This window comes from Microchirus variegatus (assembly GCF_963457635.1).
Source record: "Microchirus variegatus genome assembly, chromosome: 3".
Classification (NCBI taxonomy): domain Eukaryota; kingdom Metazoa; phylum Chordata; class Actinopteri; order Pleuronectiformes; family Soleidae; genus Microchirus; species Microchirus variegatus.
In genome coordinates, this window is record NC_139804.1 from 2960201 (window position 1) to 2982941 (window position 22741).

Consider the following 22741-nt stretch of genomic DNA (forward strand, 5'->3'; position numbering starts at 1 on the left):
CCTCAGGGGATCAGACCTCAAGCCAGAATTCCACCAGTTCACTGCTGTGGTCAGTGTCTCCTGTACTTTTCACCTGTGCACAGTATTCATCACAATTAGATTTTCTGATGTTTAGGAATGTTTTTATTTTCATGTCCTTTGGATTTGGTAATAATGCACTCGCCACTCTTACAGTTTTAGAACACGGTGCTGGCAGTGTCCACAAATGATGCTTCAACGTTCAGTTAATAATTGAAACTTTGCTTGTATATGGAATTAGATCTGTGTCAATATTTTTAAACAGCACTTTTTAAGAGGCAATTTTTTTTTTTAAATACACTTTGCGTTCCCTGGTTTGTTCTTTGTTTGTGGGCGGGCCTTAGGAAGCGGCCCGCTGTTTGGCAGCTCAATAGACCGGAAGTTGTCATCTCCAAGTTCCACAAACTAACAAGTGAGGGAGCGCAAATAACAAATCAGGGAGCGCAAAAGAACAATTGAGGGAGCGCAAATAACAAGTAGTGCAAAGAACACGTGAGAGAGCGCCAAAGAACAAGTGAGGGAGTGCAAAAGAACAAGGAACAAGTGAGGGAGCGCAAAAGAACAAGTGATGGAGCGCAAAGAACAAGGAACAAGTGAGGGAGCGCAAAGAACAAGGAACAAGTGAGGGAGCGCTAAAAACAAGAAACAAGTGAGGGAGCGCAAAGAACAAGGAACAAGCGAGGGAGCGCAAAGAACAAGCAAGGGAGTACAAAGAACAGGTGATGGAGCGCAAAGAACAAGGAACAAGTGAGGGAGAGCAAAAGAACAAGTGAGGGAGCGCAAAGAACAAGGAACAAGCGAGGGAGCGCAAAGAACAAGGAACAAGCGAGGGAGTGCAAAGAACAAGGAACAAGCGAGGGAGCGCAAAGAACAAGGAACAAGCGAGGGAGCACAAAGAACAAGGAACAAGCGAGGGAGAGCAAAAGAACAAGTGCGGGAGAGCAAAGTACAAGTGAGGGAGTGCAAAGAACAAATCAGGGAGCGCAAAGAACAAGCGAGGGAGCGCAAAGAACAAGCGAGGGAGCGCAAAAGAACAAGTGAGGGGGGCGCAAAGAACAAATAACAAGTGAGGGAGCACATAGAACAAGTGAGGGAGAGCAAAAGAACAAGTGAGGGAAAGTGAGGGAGCGTAAAGAACAAATGAGGGAGTGATGAGAGTGGTTTGTAAAGTTAGACACTAACACTAAAAGTCAAACTATTAAGATAATGACCATTTACTTGTGTGATCTAATGTTTTTCCTCCTTCTCTATCTCTTCTGTTACAGCCTCATCCGAATGTCAAGCCCATGGCGTACGCTAACACGCTAATGCAGTTGGGGATGATGTAGAGTCCGCGGCACTGATGATCTCCCCCGTCGTCTGACCTGAAACATCCCAGCCACATCACTCCCTCCAGTGCTCAGACATGCTTTTATCCATGCTTGACCTCTAAAGGGAGATTCCCTCTCCCTGACAGACTTCCGCTAGTTGTACGCAGAAAAACGTTCAGTGCAGTTGACGTGGGGAAAGAGAGAAGCGCTAGCCCAAGCCCGGTCCAGAACCGGACACGTCCCGTCATGTCATTGGTTACGACTGGAGAAAAAATTGTCCATTTGTCTGCTCACGCGTTGAGTCAAGAAAACTGACCCAGATCATTTGAGACGTGTCCTACTCTGAGCTGCGTGGCTTCGTTTAATTGCGTGACGTTACTCGGCAGATGGGATTGTGTCGATGGTATGAACCAAAGATCTGTGACTCTGAAGCCTAGCGTCGTACCCGTCTGCCTGTGTTACACGGCTGTGAGAATTGTAAGCTGGGTTTAGATCAGTGTTTTCTCAAACCATCCCGCAGTATGTCGCTCATTTTTGTTTTTTGCTTTCCCCCCCATAAAAAATAACAAATCATGACATCAAATGACCCCAGTCCAGAATAAAGACACGAGTGAGTGCTCGTACGTCTTTTGCGTACAATCTTAAAGGTGCTGTTTGCCATTAGTGGTGTATTGAGCTGGTTCAGTCATGTAGCTGGTTATTATTAACACTTGTTTTTGCACTGCTGCGTAGCTTCCTGCTGAGGAAGATACTGCTGCTCTCCATCCCCCGACTGTCATTGTGCCACTCACCGGGCAGCTCTCACAGTCTCCTCCTCCTTCTCCGAAGTAGCTTTGGTGTAAAGGTAAACACAGATGACACCTGATCACCGGTGACCTATGACCCCACCACCCCAACCCTCCTCCGTAATGTGGACGTCTCTTCAGTACACAAATGTCCACAATGCAAATCCTGTCTTGAAACGCACAGCTACATTGTCCTATATGGCCCTCAAATTTTTAGATAAAGGAGTACACCGATGTGTATGTATATATACTGTATCATTTAAAGATTCTGTGTAATGTTTGGAGAAAATTATTGAATAATAAAAAAAAATCAAGTCCTGTGATTTTAGGAACACGCCGATATCTTTCTTTCAAACCTTGTTTTCTAACAGGGTTTTCTATGAGTGGATAATGCACATGTTTTTGTTTTTAAAGCCTTTTTTACATTGTTGTGTAGCATATTAAGAGTTTCCTGTGCTCCCTTATTTTTATACTTGGTACTGTGCATTCAAACTAGTCATATCCTGCCATCTAGTGGTCATAAATAGAAACTACTGTCAATATGGTCATGGTCACATCCTCACCATTGTAGAATCATGAAAGGTAAATGTCACATTTGCTAACACTTAAGGTACTTACCTGACCATTTAAATACAGATTAAACCATGTTTTTAGGATTATGAAGTATTTTTTTAACTGATCTACAGTTCGGCATTGTTCGGCTTGTGTCGGACGTCTCGTCCTGTGACGGAACTCTGACCAATCAGTGACCGGCAGTCTGACGACGTCACGCATCGTACCTGCTGCTCATCTCGCTTGGAAACCCGCCAGAGCAGATAAAAGTACCTGGTACCAGCCTAGTACTGTGCTAGTGGAAACGCAACTTAACCGTGCCTTACCGAGCCGGTGTAAACGCGCCATATGTATCTTTGTCAGTTTACGTAGTTGGAGTAGAGTCATTTACACATTTTGGGAATACTATTGTGAGTTTGTGTTGTCTGTGCGGCTTCCGTAGTCCAGGAAGTGGAACGTAAACAAACCGTACTATTCACCTACGATTGTGTTAGCGCTGATTTGTATCCTGCTCAATCTTATATGAATAATATTAACTTATTTGACCGGCGGGAAATATACAAACTGAGACCCAGTTTCTATAAATTGTTCTGTGAATAATAACTACACCGTACAGCGAGAAATAATTGAGATTCGGATACGTGCAGAACAGTCATCCAACGTTTTTTCCCCCCTAGCACACCTCACTTCCTCTTTTGCTCTGGCCTTCAAAATAAGAGCTCTTGGCAACTTCCTGTTTAAAACCTCTTGATAACAAGCAAATAGCTAAGACCCTCACATTGTTTTCTTTCTTTCTTTTTTTTGTTTTCTTTGTCTTGGAAGCTGCTTCAACATTTGTATTTATTTGTATCACAAAATGTGCCATACTTGCTTGTAATTTGAAGATACCTTAATAAATAAAAATAAACAAAACAAGCAAAATAGCTTACAATGAAATGGTTAAAACGAAGCTAATCGTGGTTAGCGTCGTTGTTACCACTACAAATGATAATGATATTATTTTGGTAAAATAAGAGAACAAAAAGCTGGACCTATAGTTGGATCTCATTATAATTTCATTAATAGGTTAAGAACTGGACCTATTACTCACATTAATTGCTGTTTTGTATAGCTAGTTTTATTATGTATATATCTTGTTCTTTTTATTTCAACATCAACCTGTCTAATATGGACTACAGATATATATATATATGGGCTATAATCTGGCACATTTACCTGTGCTTTTGTATATGTTAATTAATGTGCATTGTCCTGAAATAATAAATAAATAAAATAAATAAATAATGAAATTATAATGAGATCCAACTATACATAAAATCCATAAATATGAATTACTAAAAAAATCACTGCACAAACGGAACAATGAAAGTCTTTTATTTTATTTTATTAAAATTATTTTGTTTGTTTTTGAACCCAACTACAATATCGATTATATTGTTGTTTATCTCGATGTTGCCTGAGAAGTTTTTAAAACAAAACCAAACCCCCAAAATGTTAGCTGTTAGCTGTTGAACTCAGATTCCCATAAGCCATTGCGAGCCATGTTTGTAATATGAGCGCGTGCTCTTTCTGCTGACGGCTGCAGCTAAAACTCACTGATTATTATGAACACATGTACGACGGCTGGAAAAAGTAGGTCACACGCCACCTAACGACGCCTCGGTGGAACTGCTGCTGACACGGGGAGTCTCACTTCCTCCCTCGGGGACAGCAGGACAGGTCTTCCTCGGTTTATGACGTTGTCATGTGCTGAGTGACCGCAGTTGAGAGCCGCTGTGTTGTTAGCAGTAGCTCCGCGCATTAGCAGCGATGATGGCCGCGGTGAGGACGCAGTTTCTCCGCAGAGTCGCCGCCGCCGTCTGCGTCCTGACGCTGTGCTTCAGCTGTTCACACGTGAGCGCGTTCAAATCACAACTTTTCACCAGGCTCCGTGTTTCAGCCTCTTCTTCTGAGACTCCGATCAACTATAAAACACTTTACTTTGACCAGAAGGTGAGTCTGTACAACGTGTTGTACTTTAATGTTCTTTTTTAAAAATTATTATTATTGTCACTGGTTATTGTGGCTTCTTCCTCTTTTGTCTCTTTCGCTTCACTTCAAATCACGTGATTGTTTACGTTAAGGGGAAGTTTAAGTAAAGGGGAAATGGTAAAGATTTAATTATTAAAAATCCCTCATCACATTAATGAACATTTTCCTATTGATCTATGGAAGAGCATGAGGGCCACATGTAAAATTAAACATTTTAAGAAAACCAAACAATATGAATTCTGAGATTAAAGTAATAATCCAGTGACAAAAAAACTATCTGAATTCTGAAATTTAATCTGAGAATTCTGATTTGCTGACTTTAATCTGAGAATTCTGACTTGCTGACCTTACCCAGAATTCCAACTTTAATCTTTGAATTCTGTCTCTCTGACTTTAATCTCACAATTCATGCATTCATTTTATTTAAAGTTTCAAAAGTTTTTTTTGATTTTACACGTGGACCTAATAATCCGTAATTCCGTATTGCGATTATTTTGACAGGAAATGCTATTGTGATGATTGTGGAAAAAACACTAATATATAATGTTTTTACAGCAGTTTTTGGGAAGTTGACATTTTCTGTCGTTAGGAGCAAATTAGTAAGTTAAAGCAAAGAAAAATCTGACACTGCAAAAAAACACAATAACAATGCATCACAATCTATCTCTAACCTAATAATAATTATTATCAAATTCTTCTTGAAATGCACTTTATGGAAATTATTGTATTTATTTAATTAAAAATTAGTGGAGTTGTGTAAACACAATAGCCTTTAAAGGGCTCAAATTAAAAAAAAAAAATATGATTAATATTTGATATGTAGATTTCAGGCTGAAGTAGCTTTAAAAGATTGACTCATTTAAAGTGGGAAAAAAATATTAATATATAATGTTTTTACAGCAGTTTTTGAGAAGGGGGCATTTTCTGCCACGAAGAGCAAATGAGTAAGTTTTACTTACTACTTACTCTTTACAGCAGAAGTATCATTATATACATAATAAAACTGATATGAACTGATTTGTGACTATTGTTGTTGTTCACAACTTTTCCCTTTACTCACACACACACACACACACACACACCAGTTTCTCTTTTTAATGTGTTCTCCATACATAATGATGTGTTGTGTCTTCAGACAATAGACGTTTCCTCTGACTTCCTGTAGTGAACGGGAAAAAACCTCCGCAATCAGCTCTTGTAGGTTTGGAACTGTCCGTCCGTCCTGGCTGCCTGCCTAAAAAAGCTTTTCCATTTACCTTGTGTCAGATTGCATGTTGAGCAATCACACAACACAACACGACACTAAAAAAAAAGCTTAGAAAACCTTTGTTTTATTTTGAAATCAGACCCTGTTTCTGTCACTAAAATACGAAATAAATTCTAGTTGAAAAGATGAAACCAATTCTGACGCAATCAAATTTCTCTCAAATTTAATCCCATTTAAGAATACTTGCGCGGCTTATAGGACTTTACATAACCCAGGCCAAGAGGCCGATACAAGAGAGTAACGACGTAAAAGGGAAAAACGAGGTCACACCATATCAGAGCAGAAGAGAATCAATAGAGAGAGACATAGATTTAAAAATGGAAAAGCAAGTGCAACGTTCCCAAATGTCAAAAATATAATCAAATATCTCGATATGAGCCCTAAAAAAACAACAACTACCAATATTTACAGTCATAAAGGAGCAACTTTGAACTTTCTCCACATTTAATAAGCAGAAATTAGTGGACTTTTTTTTTTTTTTTCCTCAAAATTATATTTTTCTCTCAAAGTTAAATTATTTTTCTCAAAATTTAAATTTTTTCCCCCCAAATTATTTTTTTCTCTCAAAATTTCTATCTCAAAATGTGTTATATTCATTGAAAAATAAAGTACCTTTCCCTCAGGACATACGGCAAACTTTTGTGTATAATATTTCCAGATTGATTCTGTTGCTCGTCAGATAAATCCACGCCCTCAGTGTTATATATTTAGCTAGCGTTGACAGTGTTTAGACGTGAGGACAATGCTTCACACCTGGTTCAGCCCACAACATCCTGTCAATGTGACACCAAGATAAAGAGCGTCTGTTTCCTCCCATCTCACTCACACACCCATTGTCTTATCTCTAACCAATTATCAAGAAACTTACATGTTTTTGCCCTCTCTGAGAACTCCTCCTCACACTGTAATCCTCACAAAGTTTACAGTTTTGCGAGTTTCGCCCTCATCATCATCATCATCATCATCCATCACGCTGCCCTTTTCCCAGCTCTCTGCGGGAGCAGCGTCTGTTATAGTCGAGCAGCAGCAGAGAGTGATCCACACACAGTTGTCCAGAGGAAATCCTCTCCACTGCGTTTTTTACCCCCGCAGACAATGAATGGAAGTGTCCTTTAGCATCGTCCTAATTAACTGCTTCACTGGAGCTCGTGCGGCGCTCGTTTCCCCTCGCGTCTTATCATTTCCCCCAACAACACATGCAGCTTTCTTTATTTCACACACACACATGCACACGCACACACACACACATACACATTCTTGTACTTGCTGCATAGTGAGGACCAGCATTTCCACTTTATAAATCAACACAATTACAAATATCTACTTCATGAATGACATCTACAAAGAACTACTGGTTGCAGTACCATTAAAATGTCTGCAGGTGGAGCCCCAGAGCAAAAAGGGCTGGAAAACTTTTTCGATTTTTTTTTATTTTTTGTAATTTTTGTCATTTTTGGTCCAATATTTTATAAAAAAAACGTCATACTATACTGTCGTCCAAAATTTGAAAAAAAAATTGAAGAAGAAATTGAAAAATGTTCTTTTACAAAAACTTTAAACTTTTGGTGTCGTCCAAAATGTGAAATTTTATTTGGGACAAATTGAGTATAGCATGTTATAGCAACCTAAGGAAGTGATTTCAATGAAAACAAAGTGAGGACCGGCCAAAATGTCCTCACTCCATAAAATTGACCTCACTTTGTTGGTTAAAAACCCTCACTGGTCCTCAGTATGCCGCAAGAACACACACACACACGCACACGTACAGTCAATTTAGACTGTGAAACCGTTGCTGACCACACGGGGGCAGTAGTCGTCAGGGTGTGGATCTGTTACAGGACTCATGTTTTGTGATGTGCATACTGAGTGAGGTGCATGTGACAAAGCACTTGATCTATTCAGCCACTTTACTTTGATTTTTACTTCTCATTTGTGATTTTGGTGTAGCTCAAAATCCGCCATTTTAAATAAAGAAAATAGCCTGTGTTACTTTGTAGAAGTATTATGATTCAAACTAGAGCTTATTTTGTCTGCCAAGCTCTCAGCAGAACCTTGAATAGACAACACCGAGGTCCTCGGAATCTTTTTCCGTCGTCATTGGCTCATAAAAGTGTTGCTTCTTTTGTTTCCACTGAGCAGAGAAGAGGAAAAAAACAAGGAAGAGAGGATTTAAGTGCCAGGGCCTCCCTGTTCAAGGGGGTTGTTGGCGTCGTCGTCGTGGCTTTAATGTGAGGTTATTGTTTGTATTTAAAGAGTACAGGACATGAAGTTGAAGGAAGGAGGGAGGGGGGAGAGGGGAAGAGATGGCCCAGAATCCTCCTCCTGTAACTGGAACTAATCTGGCATCCTCTATAAACTCTGCTCCAACATATTTTTATACAAATTGGGGGCTAATTATTCCAGAATCCCAGCATCGGGGCTGCTCCTTTGACAGCGGGGGCCGTGAGTCTGCTGCTGATCCCGCCCTCACCTCACCATAATGCGCATAAAAACTCTGGATGGAGGTCAGGTCTGGCGAAAATGCGATATTGGCATAGCTCCCGGACCTCTATAGCTCAATGGCGCCCCCCCCCAAGGTGAAAATATTATACTGAATTTCCTGAAAATTGGTGGGAAGATGTTATTGACCAACACGAACAAAAAAGTCAACTGTAACCATGGCCTCATCTCGACAGGAAGTCGTCCATTTTGAATTTTGCCGTCCATTATGGCCATTTGCTACCCTATGTAAATGAGCAAAACTCGTCTGAGCCCATTTGTCTTACCGACCTAAAACAAACATGCCAATTTGAACTTGACGCATCAAAGTTGAAAAGTTATTGAAAAGTTTTGTGGATTCAAATGGCGTGGCCATGGAAACCCTCTGCGTTTTTTGGCGAATTTTGACCATTCTCCACGAAACAGGAAGTGCCCTATGACTTTGGAATACGTTGAGTTCCACCGAATTTCCCGAAACTTGGTGGGAAGACGTTATAGACCAAGACGAACAAAAAAGTCAAACGTAACCATGGCCTCAATGCAACAGGAAGTGGTCCATTTTGAATTTTGGCGTCCATTTTGGCGATTTGCACTCTCGGTCAGGGAACTGCTGTCGTGGGGAAGCGAGGGCCCTACCATGACTAAAACACATGGAGGATTATCATTTAATTGTTTTGTTTGTTTTCAGATCGATCATTTTGGTTTCCTGGAGGATGGCACGTTCAAACACAGATACCTCGTGGCCGACGAGCACTGGACACAGCCCGGCGGACCCATTCTGTTCTACACCGGCAATGAAGGCGACATCGCCTGGTTCTGCAACAACACCGTAAAATCCTCCCATCTGTTACTTTTATATTTAGTCGTCTTCGCTCCGACTCTAACACCTGTCTTTGTTTTTGTTTTGCCGTCAGGGCTTCATGTGGGAGACTGCGGAGGAGTTGGGCGCCATGCTGGTTTTCGCAGAGCATCGTTACTATGGGGAGTCGCTGCCCTTTGGACAGGACTCTTACAGCGTGAGTGGATTAAATCTGAATTAATACATGTTCAGGAATGAGTCAATGATTTCAGGAGGTGTCAACGTGACGCAATCTAAAACATGAAGTATTAAACCTTTTAGATGGTGCCAGACGAAGCCATTTTGGATCAATAACGTTGTTGTTGTTTTGCGTTTACAGGACAGCAAACACTTGAACTTCCTGACCTCAGAACAGGCCTTGGCAGATTTTGCCGTGCTGATTGAAAACCTGAAGAGTTCTGTATCCGGAGCTCAGAGCAGCCCCGTCATCGCCCTGGGAGGCTCCTATGGAGGGATGCTCTCGGCCTGGTTCAGGATGAAATACCCCAATGTTGTTGTCGGGTAATGCTTTTACTACTCTGGGAAAACGCGTTGTGTTATGTTTGGGTGGTTGTGAGAACCTGCATAGGCACTAGGCTTATAGTACAACTATGTACTTGTCATATAATACATGCAGTGCTTAACAAACCAAATGTAAGTCACCTTTTGTAAATCACCCCCGGATGTACTACATAATAGCTGTCTGGGTTGGGGTTGGAGTTAGGGTTAGGGTTAGCCTAGCATCAGGTGACAGTTCTGAGGAAGGTGGAAGATACACGCAGAAACTGGTTAACAAGGTGATGGGAAACTTACTATTGTCTAAAAAACTAACCAAAACACAGGGTTAGGGTTATTTGGTTGGGGTTAGGGTCATTTTTATGACTGGTGATGTGCGTACAGACATGTACTGCAAATTTGTTCTGTAACCACCCCGTAGTATAGTGCATACACACAGCATACATGGTTATTAATATTATTTCCCACCGTTAGCATTTATCGTGGTTGTATTTTGTCCTTGGGTTGGGTGTACTACATAATAACTGTCTGGGTTAGGTTTAAGGTTGGGGTTAGCCTAAGGCCTAATCAGGTGACAGTTCTGAGGAAGGTGGAAGATACACGCCAAAACTGGTTAACAAGGTGAAGGAAAACTTACTATTGTCTAAAAAACGACACTGGGTTGGGTTTTGGGGTTGGGGTTAGCCTAACATCCGGTAACGGTTCTGAAGAATGTGGAAGATGCACTCTGAAAATGGCTAATCAGGTGAAGGGAAACTGCCTATTCTCAAAAAGACCAACCAAAACACTGGATTGGGGTTAGGGTTAGGTTTTGGATTCGGGTTAGGGTTAGCCTAACATCAGGTGACAGTTCTGAGGAAGATGGAAGATGCACTCCGAAACTGGTTAACAAGGTGAAGGAAAATTTGCTATTGTCTAAAAAATGAACCAAAACACTGGGTTGGGGTTATTGGGTTGGTTTAGGGTCATTTTTATGACAGGTGATGTGCGTACAGTCATGTACTACAAATATGTACTGTAACCACCCCGTAGTATAGTGCATACATGGTTATTAATATTATTTCACACCATTATGATGCGTACGTATTAAAGATGAAAAGCAGGGTTGAGCGAGCAGAGTTCTGCTCCAGTGTTTCCGTGCGATCCCGTCAGAAGATGAACGTCTTTAATAAACGCACCAAAAACTCTTGCTTTGAGTGTGACACATTATCAGTGTCTCCATTGAGTTTTAGCTCTCTGGAAACACTCGCTCAGGTCCTCCAGCATCATCTCCACATCTCACAGGAGGGAAACTGAGGATAATGGACTGAGACAAAAATGAGAAATGTCTTTTTTTGTGTGTGTGTGTGTGTTTCAGAGCTCTGGCTTCCTCTGCACCGATATGGCAGTTCCCTGGTATGGTGCCATGTGGAGACTTCTACAGAGTTGTCACTCGGGACTTTGCCAAAAGTGGCTACAACTGCGACGCCAGCATCAGGAAGTCGTGGAAGGCCATTAATAACATGTCGTCTACTGGTGAGTCACTGTCAAATCGTGTTTTTCTGTCATTTCAAATACAATCTTGGAAGTTTTCACAATAATAAAGGACTGTGAGAATTTCTCTCCGTATGGTTTACTCAACCATCGTCATGTGAAGCCTGAAATTAGACAGCTGTTGTTAAAACCTGTAGATTTTCCACATTGGTGTTTGAATTATGTGTTATTTTCAAGTGGTATTTTCTCCTTATTAAAGGCTCCTTCATGTTGATGTTGGGGCTTAATATTGTGATATTTTATGCGTGTAATTATCCAGTGTCAACCAGTCAACATTTCAGTATTTGCACTCGGTGGGATTTTGGGCCCGAGCCACGAATGGCCGCGGCCGAACGGAGGCAAAATTGAGTTCAACCGAATTCCGCCAAACTTGGTGGGAAGATGTTTTAGTCGACCGTAACCATGGCCTCATCTCAACAGGAAGTCGGCCGTTTTGAATTTTGTCGTCCATTTTGACGATATGCACCCCACGTAAATGAGCTAACTCGTCCAAGCGCATTTGTAGTACCGCCAATTTGTACTAGACACATCAAAGTTATTGAAAGGTTTTGCAGATTCAAAATGACACTGCCATGGCAACCCTCGCCATTTTGGCGAATATCGACCATTTGCCACGAAACAGGAAGTGCCATATAACTTCTGGCATACATTGAGTTCCACTGAATTTCCCAAAACTTGGTCGGAAGATGTTATAGACCAAGACGAATAAAAAAGTCGACCGTAACCATGGCCTCAACTCAAGAGGAAGTCGGCCATTTTGAATATTGGTGTCCATTGTGGCGATTTGCACGCTTTCGTCTATTAAAAGCTAGTAAAATGGGTTATTGGGTATTGTCCTAACCTGGCAACACTGAAGTTTGAGGAAAAGCCTTAAAAGTCGTCTAGAAAGCATTAGTGAATAATCGACAGACACGATGAAGTTGTATAAGTAACAGCTAATTAAAAAGTTTAGTTCATCTCATCGCTGTGTTTTCAAAGCGAACTTTGATAAAATCCCAAATGAGAATCTCGAGGATAAAGATAAATGATCCACGTGCCATAGAATGCAGGTTTTAAATGTCACTTCCCCCACAGACCAATCATGCACTGGAGTAATATCAATACCTCATAACGCAGTGTTTGTTGTCATCAGCACTTTTAAAAAGGGGAAAAACATCACATTGGTGAACAGTTTGTTGTTTTGTCCCTGTTCTAATTTGAGATTGTGGACTTTAGAGTTAATGAATGACTAATGTAGTAACATCATTGTCTTTGGTTTAGCCTCAGGTCTTCAGTGGCTCTCAGAAGAGTTCAGTCTATGCGCTCCACTTAAAAGCAAGAGCGACGCCGTCGGCTTCAAGAGCTGGCTCCAGGAGACGTGGACCAACCTGGCGATGGTGGACTATCCCTACGAAGCTAATTTCCTGCAGCCGCTGCCTCGCTGGCCGATCCAGGTACGAAAACGACCGCCGGTCGAAAGAATGAAAGCCGTGTTTCGTACGAAAAAATACAACATGATCCTTTTCTTACGGACGTATCCGTATCTAGGTTAAACTAGAGGGACATTTTACGGGTGTTGGAATTGGTTTTCCCCATTATTCTGTGTCTTTACGATGCTCGTTACTATGTGAGATGTTTACAACGTTTCATAATAATAATAATAATAATCTTTATTTCCTTTAATAAACAGACTGCTCCAATTCAACTGTAGGCGCGCTAACGGCGCTAAAGAAGCTAACACAGCTAATGGAGCTAACCGGTAAACGGTGCCTGGACTCAGGTGCTGTGGCACGTAAACGTGACGTCACACGCGCCTTTTTCCGGTCAGTCGTCATGGAAATGCGTCAAAGTTCGTTGACGCTGTTAAAGTCCCTAACGCGTTAACGTGCCCAGCTCTAGAGTTCTAAGAGTTTGTGCGAGCGCATTGGCTTTGGTGCAGCAGTGTTTTCTCCCAGTGTCCCCTGAACGTCACGCGTATAAACCAAACTCGGCCTCTCGGAGGCTCCGCCCCCCTCGCTCACTGAATAAAACTTTTCACGAGAAGACTGATACATCTTTTTCTTCGTCTTATTTGTGCATCATTTAGCGCCTGAATAGACGTGAGATCATCACATTTAAACGAAGCAAATACAAAAAAAACTTTTGCCCGTTTTGAGTTCTTTCCCCGGCTCTTTGCCTCTTTAATGTATGCGACCCCTATGGGTGGTTTAAGCAGTTTAGGCAGTGAGTGCAAAGAGGAGCTTTTTTTTTAATGACAAAGCTAATGTGATTATGTGAGTGAGTGTGAGAACTGGGCATTGTGGGCTTAGAGGGGGGAAATCTGTTGGCAGAGATGAATGTATAAGCCTAATCCTATCTGAAAAGTAAGGAGAAGATGCTTTTGGAGCAATTGCAGTTTTTTTTTCTCTCTCTCTCTCTTTTTCTTTTTTTTTTTTACGGTATAAATCTTTGCTTGGACATGTCTGTGGCACCTCCTCATCCATCGACCACCAACTCCTCCCCAGCCCTCGGACAAAAGCCTTAGTAACAGACTCTCTCCACACTAGCGCAGCTCCCCTCCAACTCCCAAACAAGAAAAGCCCAGTTTTTTCCCCTCTGCTTCACAAAGAGAGACAGAACAACAGGCCACGGCCAACTCTGCTCCGCTGCAACCATAACAACATGCAGGGGGGGGGAAAAAAAAAACAAGACAAAAGCTCAAACTCAAATATTTAACGTCCACGCCATCACCTCTGAGAAATCCGCCACGGCGAGACAACGCGGTGGTGATATAGTCGTGTAGATCAACCGGAGTAAATGGATGCTTTTGCCTCCCGTGCCAAGATTAGAGCCATAAATTCTCCTTCATTCCACTGAATTTCATATGCAAATCAGGCGCCACCACTTTTTATGTGGAAAAACACTCAACCGTGGGGGGGGGGGCGAGCGCAAGAAAGCAATCTTCAATCAGTCCTGTAAACAAATGCGGATAAACTGCGCCTTCACAAAGTTATTTACTTTGTCGTGGTTGTAATCCAGGACAAAAATCCAGATTCTTGTCCAAATCTGACCCAGAACACGGCATTAACCTTCTTGAAATTGTCGTTCATGTGTTCCATTTTCGTGAGAGTGCAAAAAAACAAGTGAGGGAGCGCTAAGAAGAAGTGAAGGAGCGCTAAGAACAAGCGAGGGAGCGCAAAGAGCGCAAAGAGCATGTGAGGGAGCGCAAAGAACAAGTGAGGGAGCGCAAAAAACAAGTGAGGGAGCGCAAAGAGCGCAAAGAACAAGTGAGGGAGTGCAAAGAACAAGTGAGGGAGCACAAAGAACAAACGAGTGAGCGCACAGAACAAACGAGTGAGCGCACAGAACAAACGAGTGAGCGCACAGAACAAACGAGGGAGCGCAAAGAACAAACGGGGGGCAAAGAAAAAATCAGCGAGTGCAAAGAACAAACGAGGGAGCGCAAAGAACAAACGAGTGAGCGCAAAGAACAAACGGGGGCAAAGAAAAAATCAGCGAGTGCAAAGAACAAACGAGGGAGCGCAAAGAACAAACAAGTGAGCGCAAATAACAAACGAGTGATCGCACAGAACAAACGAGTGATCGCACAGAACAAACGAGTGAGCGCACAGAACAAACGAGTGAGCCCAAAGAACAAACGAGTGAGCGCAAAGAACAAATCAGTGAGTACAAAGAACAAACGAGGGAGTGCAAAAAAACAAGTGAAGGATCGCAAAGAACAAATGAGGGAGTGCTAAGAACGAGTGAGAGAGCGCTAAGAACGAGTGAGGCATCGCTAAGAACGAGTCAGGGAGCACAAAGAACTAATGAGGGAGTGCATAGAACAAATGAGAGTGCAAAAAAATAAGTGAGGGAGCGCTAAGAACAAGTGAAGGAATCCGGATTCTTGTCCAAATCTGACCCAGAACTCGGCATCAACCTTCTTGAAATTGTCGTTCATGTGTTCCATTTTCAAGGTGGTGTGCAAGTATCTGAGTTTCGACCCCGCCGCCGCCGCCGTGTCCGACGAGCAGCTGCTGCGCGGCGTCTCCCAGGCGGCAAAGGTCTACTATAACTACACGGGCAGCTCTTCCTGCCTCAACACCTCGGAGACGGCCACCGGCAGCCTGGGCTACCTCGGCTGGGTTTACCAGGTGTGTGTGAGCAAGTGATCCTGCTGCTGCTGCTGCTGCATAAACACATGTACAAACAGTGTGTCAGCTTCACCGATCTGCCTCCCCCTCAGGCCTGCACAGAGATGGTGATGCCCATGTGCACAGATGGCGTCCAGGACATGTTTGAGCCAGAGGAGTGGAACTTCCAGGCCTTCTCCGACCAGTGCAACGCGATGTTTGGCGTCAGGCCGCGGGCCGACTGGGCCGGCGTCGTCTACGGAGGGAAGAACCTGGCCTCGCACAGCAACATCATCTTCAGGTAAACACTGTACAGTGTTGAGTTTGTCTCTGGTTCACTTCAGGTCAGAGCTGTTTTCTCCCTCAAGGTGAAGTTTGTTTTTGCTGGGTTTTTTTGCTGTACGGCAACAATGAAAAAAACACAACACACAAGGACACAGAACAATGCGAATAAGAACTTTATATAATAAAAACAAAACAAGTCAAGAATCCGCCAAATGTTTCTGCCTTTAATTTCTGCCTTTTGCAATTAAATTCATTTCAATGAAGTGGAATCGGAATTAGTAGTGAGGGAGCGCAAAGAACAAATGAGGGAGCACATAGAACAAATGAGGGAGCGCTAAGAACACATCAGGGAGTGCAAAAAACAAGTGTGGGAGCGCATAGAACAAATGAGGGAGTACAGGAAAAAGTGAAGGAGCGCAAAAAACAAGTGAGAAAGCGCTTAAAACAAGTGAGAGAGCACTAAAAACAAGTGAGGGAGCGCAAAGAACAAGCGAAGGAGCGCAAATAACAAATGAGGGAGCGCAAAGAACAAGCGAAGGAGCGCAAATAACAAATGAGGGAGAGCAAAGAACAGATGAGGGAGCGCAAAGAAGAAATGAGGGAGCGCAAAGAACAAGTGAGGGAGCGCTAAGAACACATCAGGGAGTGCAAAGAACAAGTGAAGGAGCGCAAAAAACAAGTGAGAAAGCGCTTAAAACAAGTGAGAGAGCACTAAAAACAAGTGAGGGAGCGCAAAGAACAAGCGAAGGAGCGCAAATAACAAATGAGGGAGAGCAAAGAACAGATGAGGGAGCGCAAAGAACAAGTGAGGGAGCGAGGGAGCGTAAAGAACAAGCGAGGGAGCGTAAAGAACAATCGAGGGAGCGCAAAGAACAATCGAGGGAGCGCAAAGAACAAGCGAGGGAGCGCAAAGAACAAGCGAGGGAGCGCAAAGAACAAACGATGGAGTGCTAAGAACAAGCGAGGGAGCGCAAATAAGTGAGGGAGCGCAAAGAACAAATGAGGGAGCGCAAAAAACAAGTTAGGGAGCACAAAGAACAAGTGAGGGAGCGCAAAGAACAAGTTAGGGAGCGCAAAAAACAAATGAGGGAGTGCAAAGAACAAGTGAAGGAGTGCTAAGAACAAGCGAGAGTGCAAAAAAACAAGTGAGGAAGCGCAAAAGTGGTTAGCTTCGCAGTGAGAGGGTTCCTGGTTTGAATCCCGGGGTGTTCTCTGTGCTTGTGTTTCAGTAACGGAGGTCTTGACCCGTGGTCGTCAGGTGGAGTGACCTCCAACATCTCAGAGTCTCTGGTGTCTGTGATGATCCCTGAAGGAGCTCATCACCTGGACCTGCGCTACAGCAACGCCGCCGACCCGCCCTCTGTCCGCGCCGCCCGAGCGTTAGCGCTGAAGTATTTCCGGGAGTGGATCAAGAAGGGGTAACGACGCACCTCAGACATCACCGTGACGATCGCGTTTTAACAGGGTCGAATCGTAAGAGCCAAAATTTGTCCTTTTTTTAATCAGTGCTGATCTTTTTTTTAAATGAATATAATTCCTTTGTATATAAAATTTGACAAATCTTGATTTTTTTTTTAAACACGTGTTTGACAAACTATGCATTTGAATGAGCTGGAAGATGGAAAGTTACAGTGTTATCAACCAAAAACTAGTGATGCATCATCGACTCACTCCCTCACACCAGAGTCCTGCAAGTTTTACCAAACGGAACAATTTGTACCAAGGTAGGGCTGCAACTAAGGATTCTTTTTTTAGAATCGAGTAATCTGGATTATTTTCTGGATTAATCGAGTATTGTTTTGTCCATTAAATGTAAGAAACCTGGAAACCACATTCTAAGATTAGAAAATATTCACATTCAGAGATTAGAAAATTATCGCGTTCTGAGATTAGAAGATATTCACATTTTGAAATTGGAAAATATTCACATTCGGAGATTAGAAAATTATTACATTTTCAGATTAGAAAATATTCACTTTCTTAAATTAGAAAAAAATTCACATTCTGAGATTAGAAAATATTCACATCCTGAAATTAGAAAATTATCGCATTCTGAGATTAGAAAATTTTCACATTCAGAGATTAGAAAATTATCACATTCAGAGATTAGAAAATATTCACATTTTGAAATTGGAAAATGTTCACATTCACATTCGGAGATTAGAAAATGATTCCATTCTCAGATTAGAAAACATTCACATTCAGAGATTAGAAAATTTTCACATTCAGAGATTAGAGAATATTCAAATTCAGAGATTAGAACATTTTCACATTCAGAGATTAGAAAATGTTCACATCCTGAAATAAGAAAATTATCGCAATCTGAGATTAGAAAATATTCACATTCTGAGATTGTTAATCCATGAATATTATTAATTATTAATTAGTCGTTGCAGCCCGACACTGAGGTACATTTTATTCGGCACGCTTATTGCTAAATGGAGATAATCTGATAAACGCTGCCATGTTTCACTGATCTAATCTGATTTAATCCACAGTGCTTTATGTAACAAACCATGAGTTATAAATACCTCATAAATCTCCACTTCCTGAAATGGCCTTTAAAGCATTTTTTCACTCCAAACTCTTCTTTTGTTCTTGTTACAAACGGACAAACCTGTCGGGTTTTTAATCATCATTTCTTGTTTATCTTCTTAAAATGTCGCGTCTCAGGAGAAAAGCTGACACCAAATACTGAAGAAAATAAAATGTTTTCTGTTTTCAAAATAGAAGTTTCTTTATCTTCTGTGTTTAAAAACTCTTGTCACCCGTGAAACTGATTAAAAGCCACAAATCACATCACAGAATCACCTCTTTCCAAACGTCTTTTAATCGCACATGGACGCAATATCGCGCAGAGTTTCCTCCTCCTCCTCCTCCTGCAGGAACAATCGCATGTGCTTGAGATTTAATAAAAACCCAATCGGAGGAGGCCAATAATGCAAGTGGTGGGAGGTTATTGCAGCTACTCTGGCTAACCTCACCCCCGTGGACCAACCTGTGGGATTCCCCCCGTCCTCGCATTCATTCACCGGCTGCCATTAAAGCTCTAAATTGCTGCACCGAGGTCGCCCATAGACACTGGTTTGTTCCCCCCCCGCTAGTAATATTATTAATACAGCTCCTGGAGAGAGAGAGGGGGGGAGGGGGGGGTTGGTGGAAGGTTAAGAGTGAGTCGGTGAGTTGATGCGGCGACTCGGCAGGAAGCAGGAAGCCTTTTGTAGTTCAGCGTGAAGTCACAGTTTTTTAAATGTCAACATAAAAGCCTCAGACTCTTGAAGAAGAACTTTGGGAATGAAGAGAATCTTCCTGTAATCTGATTTTAATCCAGAGCAGGTCCCTTTTTTTTGTGTAACCCCTTCACCTTTAAAGCTCCTGTGAGTAAACTCTATTGCATGTATTGTTATTCTTCTTCTTCTTCTGATTCCTCTTACGCCAAAAGACAAGTACGGTTTGATCGGGAACGGTGTGCCGTGACTTTTCTGAGCGTTTCGAGTAACCGTGGCGACGACAATCGAATGGGAAACATTTCCACACACACATGAATGGGAAACGGTCGAAAAAATTATCAGATATGTAATAATTAAACACATTCCGAGATTAGAAAATGTTTGCATTCTTAGATTAGAAAATATTCACATTCTTGGATTAGAAAATGTTCATGTTCTGTGATTAGAAAATGTTCTCATTCACATATTAGAAAATGTTTACATTCACATTCTGAGATTAGAAAATGTTCACATTCTGAGATTAGAAAACGTTCACATTCTGAGATTAGAAAATGTTCTCATTCACATATTAGAAAATGTTTACATTCACATTCTGAGATTAGAAAACGTTCACGTTCTGAGATTAGAAAACGTTCACGTTCTGAGATTAGAAAATGTTTACGTTCACGTTCTGAGATTAGAAAACGTTCACGTTCTGAGATTAGAAAACGTTCACATGCTGAGATTAGTAAACTTTCACGTTCAGAGATTAGAAAACGTTCACATTATGAGATTAGAAAACGTTCACGTTCTGAGATTAGAAAACGTTCACGTTCTGAGATTAGAAAACGTTCACGTTCTGAGATTAGTAAACGTTCACGTTCTGAGATTAGAAAACGTTCATGTTCTGAGATTAGAAAACGTTCACGTTCTGAGATTAGTAAACGTTCATATTCTGAGTTTAGAAAACGTTCACATTCTGAGATTAGAAAATGTTTACGTTCACATTCTGAGTTTAGAAAACGTTCACGTTCTGAGATTAGAAAACGTTCACGTTCTGAGATTAGTAAACGTTCACATTCTGAGTTTAGAAAACGTTCACATTCAGAGATTAGAAAATGTTTACGTTCACATTCTGAGATTAGAAAACTTTCACGTTCTGAGATTAGTAAACGTTCACATTCACATTCTGAGTTTAGAAAACGTTCACGTTCTGAGATTAGTAAACGTTCACATTCTGAGTTTAGAAAACGTTCACATTCAGAGATTAGAAAATGTTTACGTTCACATTCTGAGATTAGAAAACTTTCACGTTCTGAGATTAGTAAACGTTCACATTCACATTCTGAGTTTAGAAAACGTTCACGTTCTGAGATTAGTAAACGTTCACATTCAGAGATTAGAAAATGTTTACGTTCACATTCTGAGATTAGAAAATGTTTGCGTTCACATTCTGAGATTAGAAAACGTTCATGTTCTGAGATTAGTAAACGTTCACATTCACATTCTGAGTTTAGAAAACGTTCACGTTCTGAGATTAGAAAACGTTCACGTTCTGAGATTAGAAAATGTTCACATGCTGAGATTAGAAAATGTTCACATTCAGAGATTAGAAAATGTTTACATTCACTTTTAGATTAGAAAACGTTCACGTTCTGAGATTAGAAAATGTTCACATTCAGAGATTAGAAAATGTTTACATTCACTTTTAGATTAGAAAACGTTCACGTTCTGAGATTAGAAAATGTTCACATGCTGAGATTAGAAAATGTTTGCGTTCACATTCTGAGATTAGAAAACGTTCATGTTCTGAGATTAGTAAACGTTCACATTCACATTCTGAGTTTAGAAAACGTTCACGTTCTGAGATTAGAAAACGTTCACGTTCTGAGATTAGAAAATGTTCACATGCTGAGATTAGAAAATGTTCACATTCAGAGATTAGAAAATGTTTACATTCACTTTTAGATTAGAAAACGTTCACGTTCTGAGATTAGAAAATGTTCACATTCAGAGATTAGAAAATGTTTACATTCACTTTTAGATTAGAAAACGTTCACGTTCTGAGATTAGAAAATGTTCACATGCTGAGATTAGAAAATGTTCACATTCAGAGATTAGAAAATGTTTACATTCACTTTTAGATTAGAAAACGTTCACGTTCTGAGATTAGAAAACGTTCACATTCAGCACTGAAGTTTTTGAAGTAATTGTCCCTCGCTGGTCTGTGGGTGATGATGATGATGATGTTGATGACGACGACGATGATGATGATGATGACGATGAAGATGATGGTGATGATAATCCACCAGCAGACTGAGAAGCCTGACTGCGTTCCAGACGTCGCTGTTTAAAAGGAAACACAGCAGCTAAACGTGGGGGAGGATAGTTGCTGCTTCTTCTTCTCCGTCTCAAACGCCCTCCTTCAAACTTTTTTTTCTCAGGACTTTGAGCGGTCATTAATTTCCTCGGCCTTTTCTGTGTCTCTGACAGCGGCCATCAATCAAAGTTGTTATTAGTATTCGCCGGAGCCCGGAACTCCAGAGTCCGTCGCCCGCTCAGACGAGGACCACACACTGTCGTAGGAAGAGATTAGGCCTCCGCGTGTCACATGAGCAGCTTTCACGGGGGACGGCTGCTGCTGCTGAATAAGTGAATTCTTCGGAAATGGAGGGCGTGGCGCTAATGTTTAACACTATCTCGACAATATGGATGTGGGCACTTAACAATGTGGGGGTGGGGGGGGGGGGGGGGGGTATAAGGCAGGAGCAGCAGATTACTAATGATTTTCTCGGGCAAATGAAACTCGCTCCACCTTTTAAGATCCGAACGTAATGAGTTTTTTAGGAAAATGCGATCCATGGTTTGACCTTTTGTGATTAACGCTAAGACAAACACGGGTCTATTACAGGAGTTTAACGAATCAATTAGCAAATAACCCGCTGCTATTAAAAGTCTCCAGAGTGGAAACAAGTCAAAACCTCATAACTAAGTTTTTTTCTTTTCTTTTTTTCTAAACTACTCCACCCCCCCCCCCCCAGTCTTTATGTAACAAGAGAAACTTGTTTCCGGGATGTGTGTGTGTGTGTGTGTGTGTGTGTGAGTGAGTGAATGACCCACCAGCACAAAAGAACACCCAAAAAACCCTCTGAATCCCGGGGGGGGAAAATGGCTGCCGCGACTGCGATGATGTCACTGTGCCAGAAAACAGTGGCGCTCACAAAGAGGAGGAAGGAGTTTGGTCTGAGCTCTGAATCCATGAGACGTTCTGATGGTTCTGCAGCCGACCTCGTCCTCGTCCTCGTCCTCGTCCTCGTCCTCGTCCTCGTCCTCGTCCTCGTCCTCGTCCTCGTCCTCGTCCTCGTCCTCGTCCTCCACTGCAGCGTCCACTGAAATTAACTCACAGTTTCATCAAGTGACGCTGGTTCATGTAAATTAGTGTTCAGTGTGTTAATTAAGAGCTTAGAAAATGTTCACATTCAGAGATTAGAAAATAGTCACATTCTCAAATTGAAAATATTCACGTTCAGAGATTAGAAAACGTTTGCATTCTGAGATTAAGAAATGTTTGCATTCAGAGATTAGAAAATATTCACATTAAGAGATTAGAAAATGTTCACATTTAGAGATTAGAAAATGTTCACATTCAGAGATTAGAAAACGTTCACATTTAGAGATTAGAAAACATTTGCATTTACAGATTAGAAAACATTCACATTCAGAGATTAGAAAATGTTCACTTTTTGAGATTAGAAAACATTTGCATTCAGAGATTAGAAAACGTTCACATTCTGATATTAGAAAACATTGGCATTCAGAGATTAAAAA

At 41.5% G+C, this 22741-nt stretch overlaps 2 protein-coding genes across 2 annotated transcripts in view; both read left to right on the forward strand.

Moving 5' to 3' along the window:
• ppp5c (protein phosphatase 5, catalytic subunit) overlaps positions 1-2325 on the forward strand; it is a gene marked incomplete at its 5' end in the record, with an annotated part of 10771 nt that extends 8446 nt beyond the window's left edge. Inside the window, 2 exons of the mRNA XM_083886665.1 lie at positions 1-49; positions 1284-2325. The exon at positions 1-49 is cut by the window's left edge and continues 33 nt beyond it. Of these exons, the coding sequence (XP_083742791.1) occupies positions 1-49; positions 1284-1346 (112 nt within the window). The 3' untranslated portion in view covers positions 1347-2325. The remainder of the gene's footprint in view (positions 50-1283) is intronic.
• A 1996-nt stretch (positions 2326-4321) lies between these two features.
• prcp (prolylcarboxypeptidase (angiotensinase C)) lies at positions 4322-18387 on the forward strand. Its single transcript, XM_083886789.1, has 9 exons — positions 4322-4657; positions 9130-9270; positions 9356-9457; positions 9620-9801; positions 11153-11310; positions 12589-12761; positions 15264-15440; positions 15533-15720; positions 16934-18387. The coding sequence occupies exons 1-9, from the start codon at positions 4475-4477 to the stop codon at positions 17124-17126; spliced, it is 1497 nt and encodes a 498-aa protein (XP_083742915.1). The 5' UTR covers positions 4322-4474; the 3' UTR covers positions 17127-18387.
• The last annotated feature ends 4354 nt before the right edge of the window (positions 18388-22741 follow it).

Bases quoted from the DNA above. Each gene is read 5' to 3' on its own strand.
- prcp (XM_083886789.1), top strand. From the start codon at position 4,475: ATGATGGCCGCGGTGAGGACGCAGTTTCTCCGCAGAGTCGCCGCCGCC. The intron at 4,658-9,129 runs GTGAGTCTGTAC...GTTTGTTTTCAG, and splicing joins CACTTTACTTTGACCAGAAG to ATCGATCATTTTGGTTTCCT. The intron at 9,458-9,619 runs GTGAGTGGATTA...TTGCGTTTACAG, and splicing joins TTGGACAGGACTCTTACAGC to GACAGCAAACACTTGAACTT.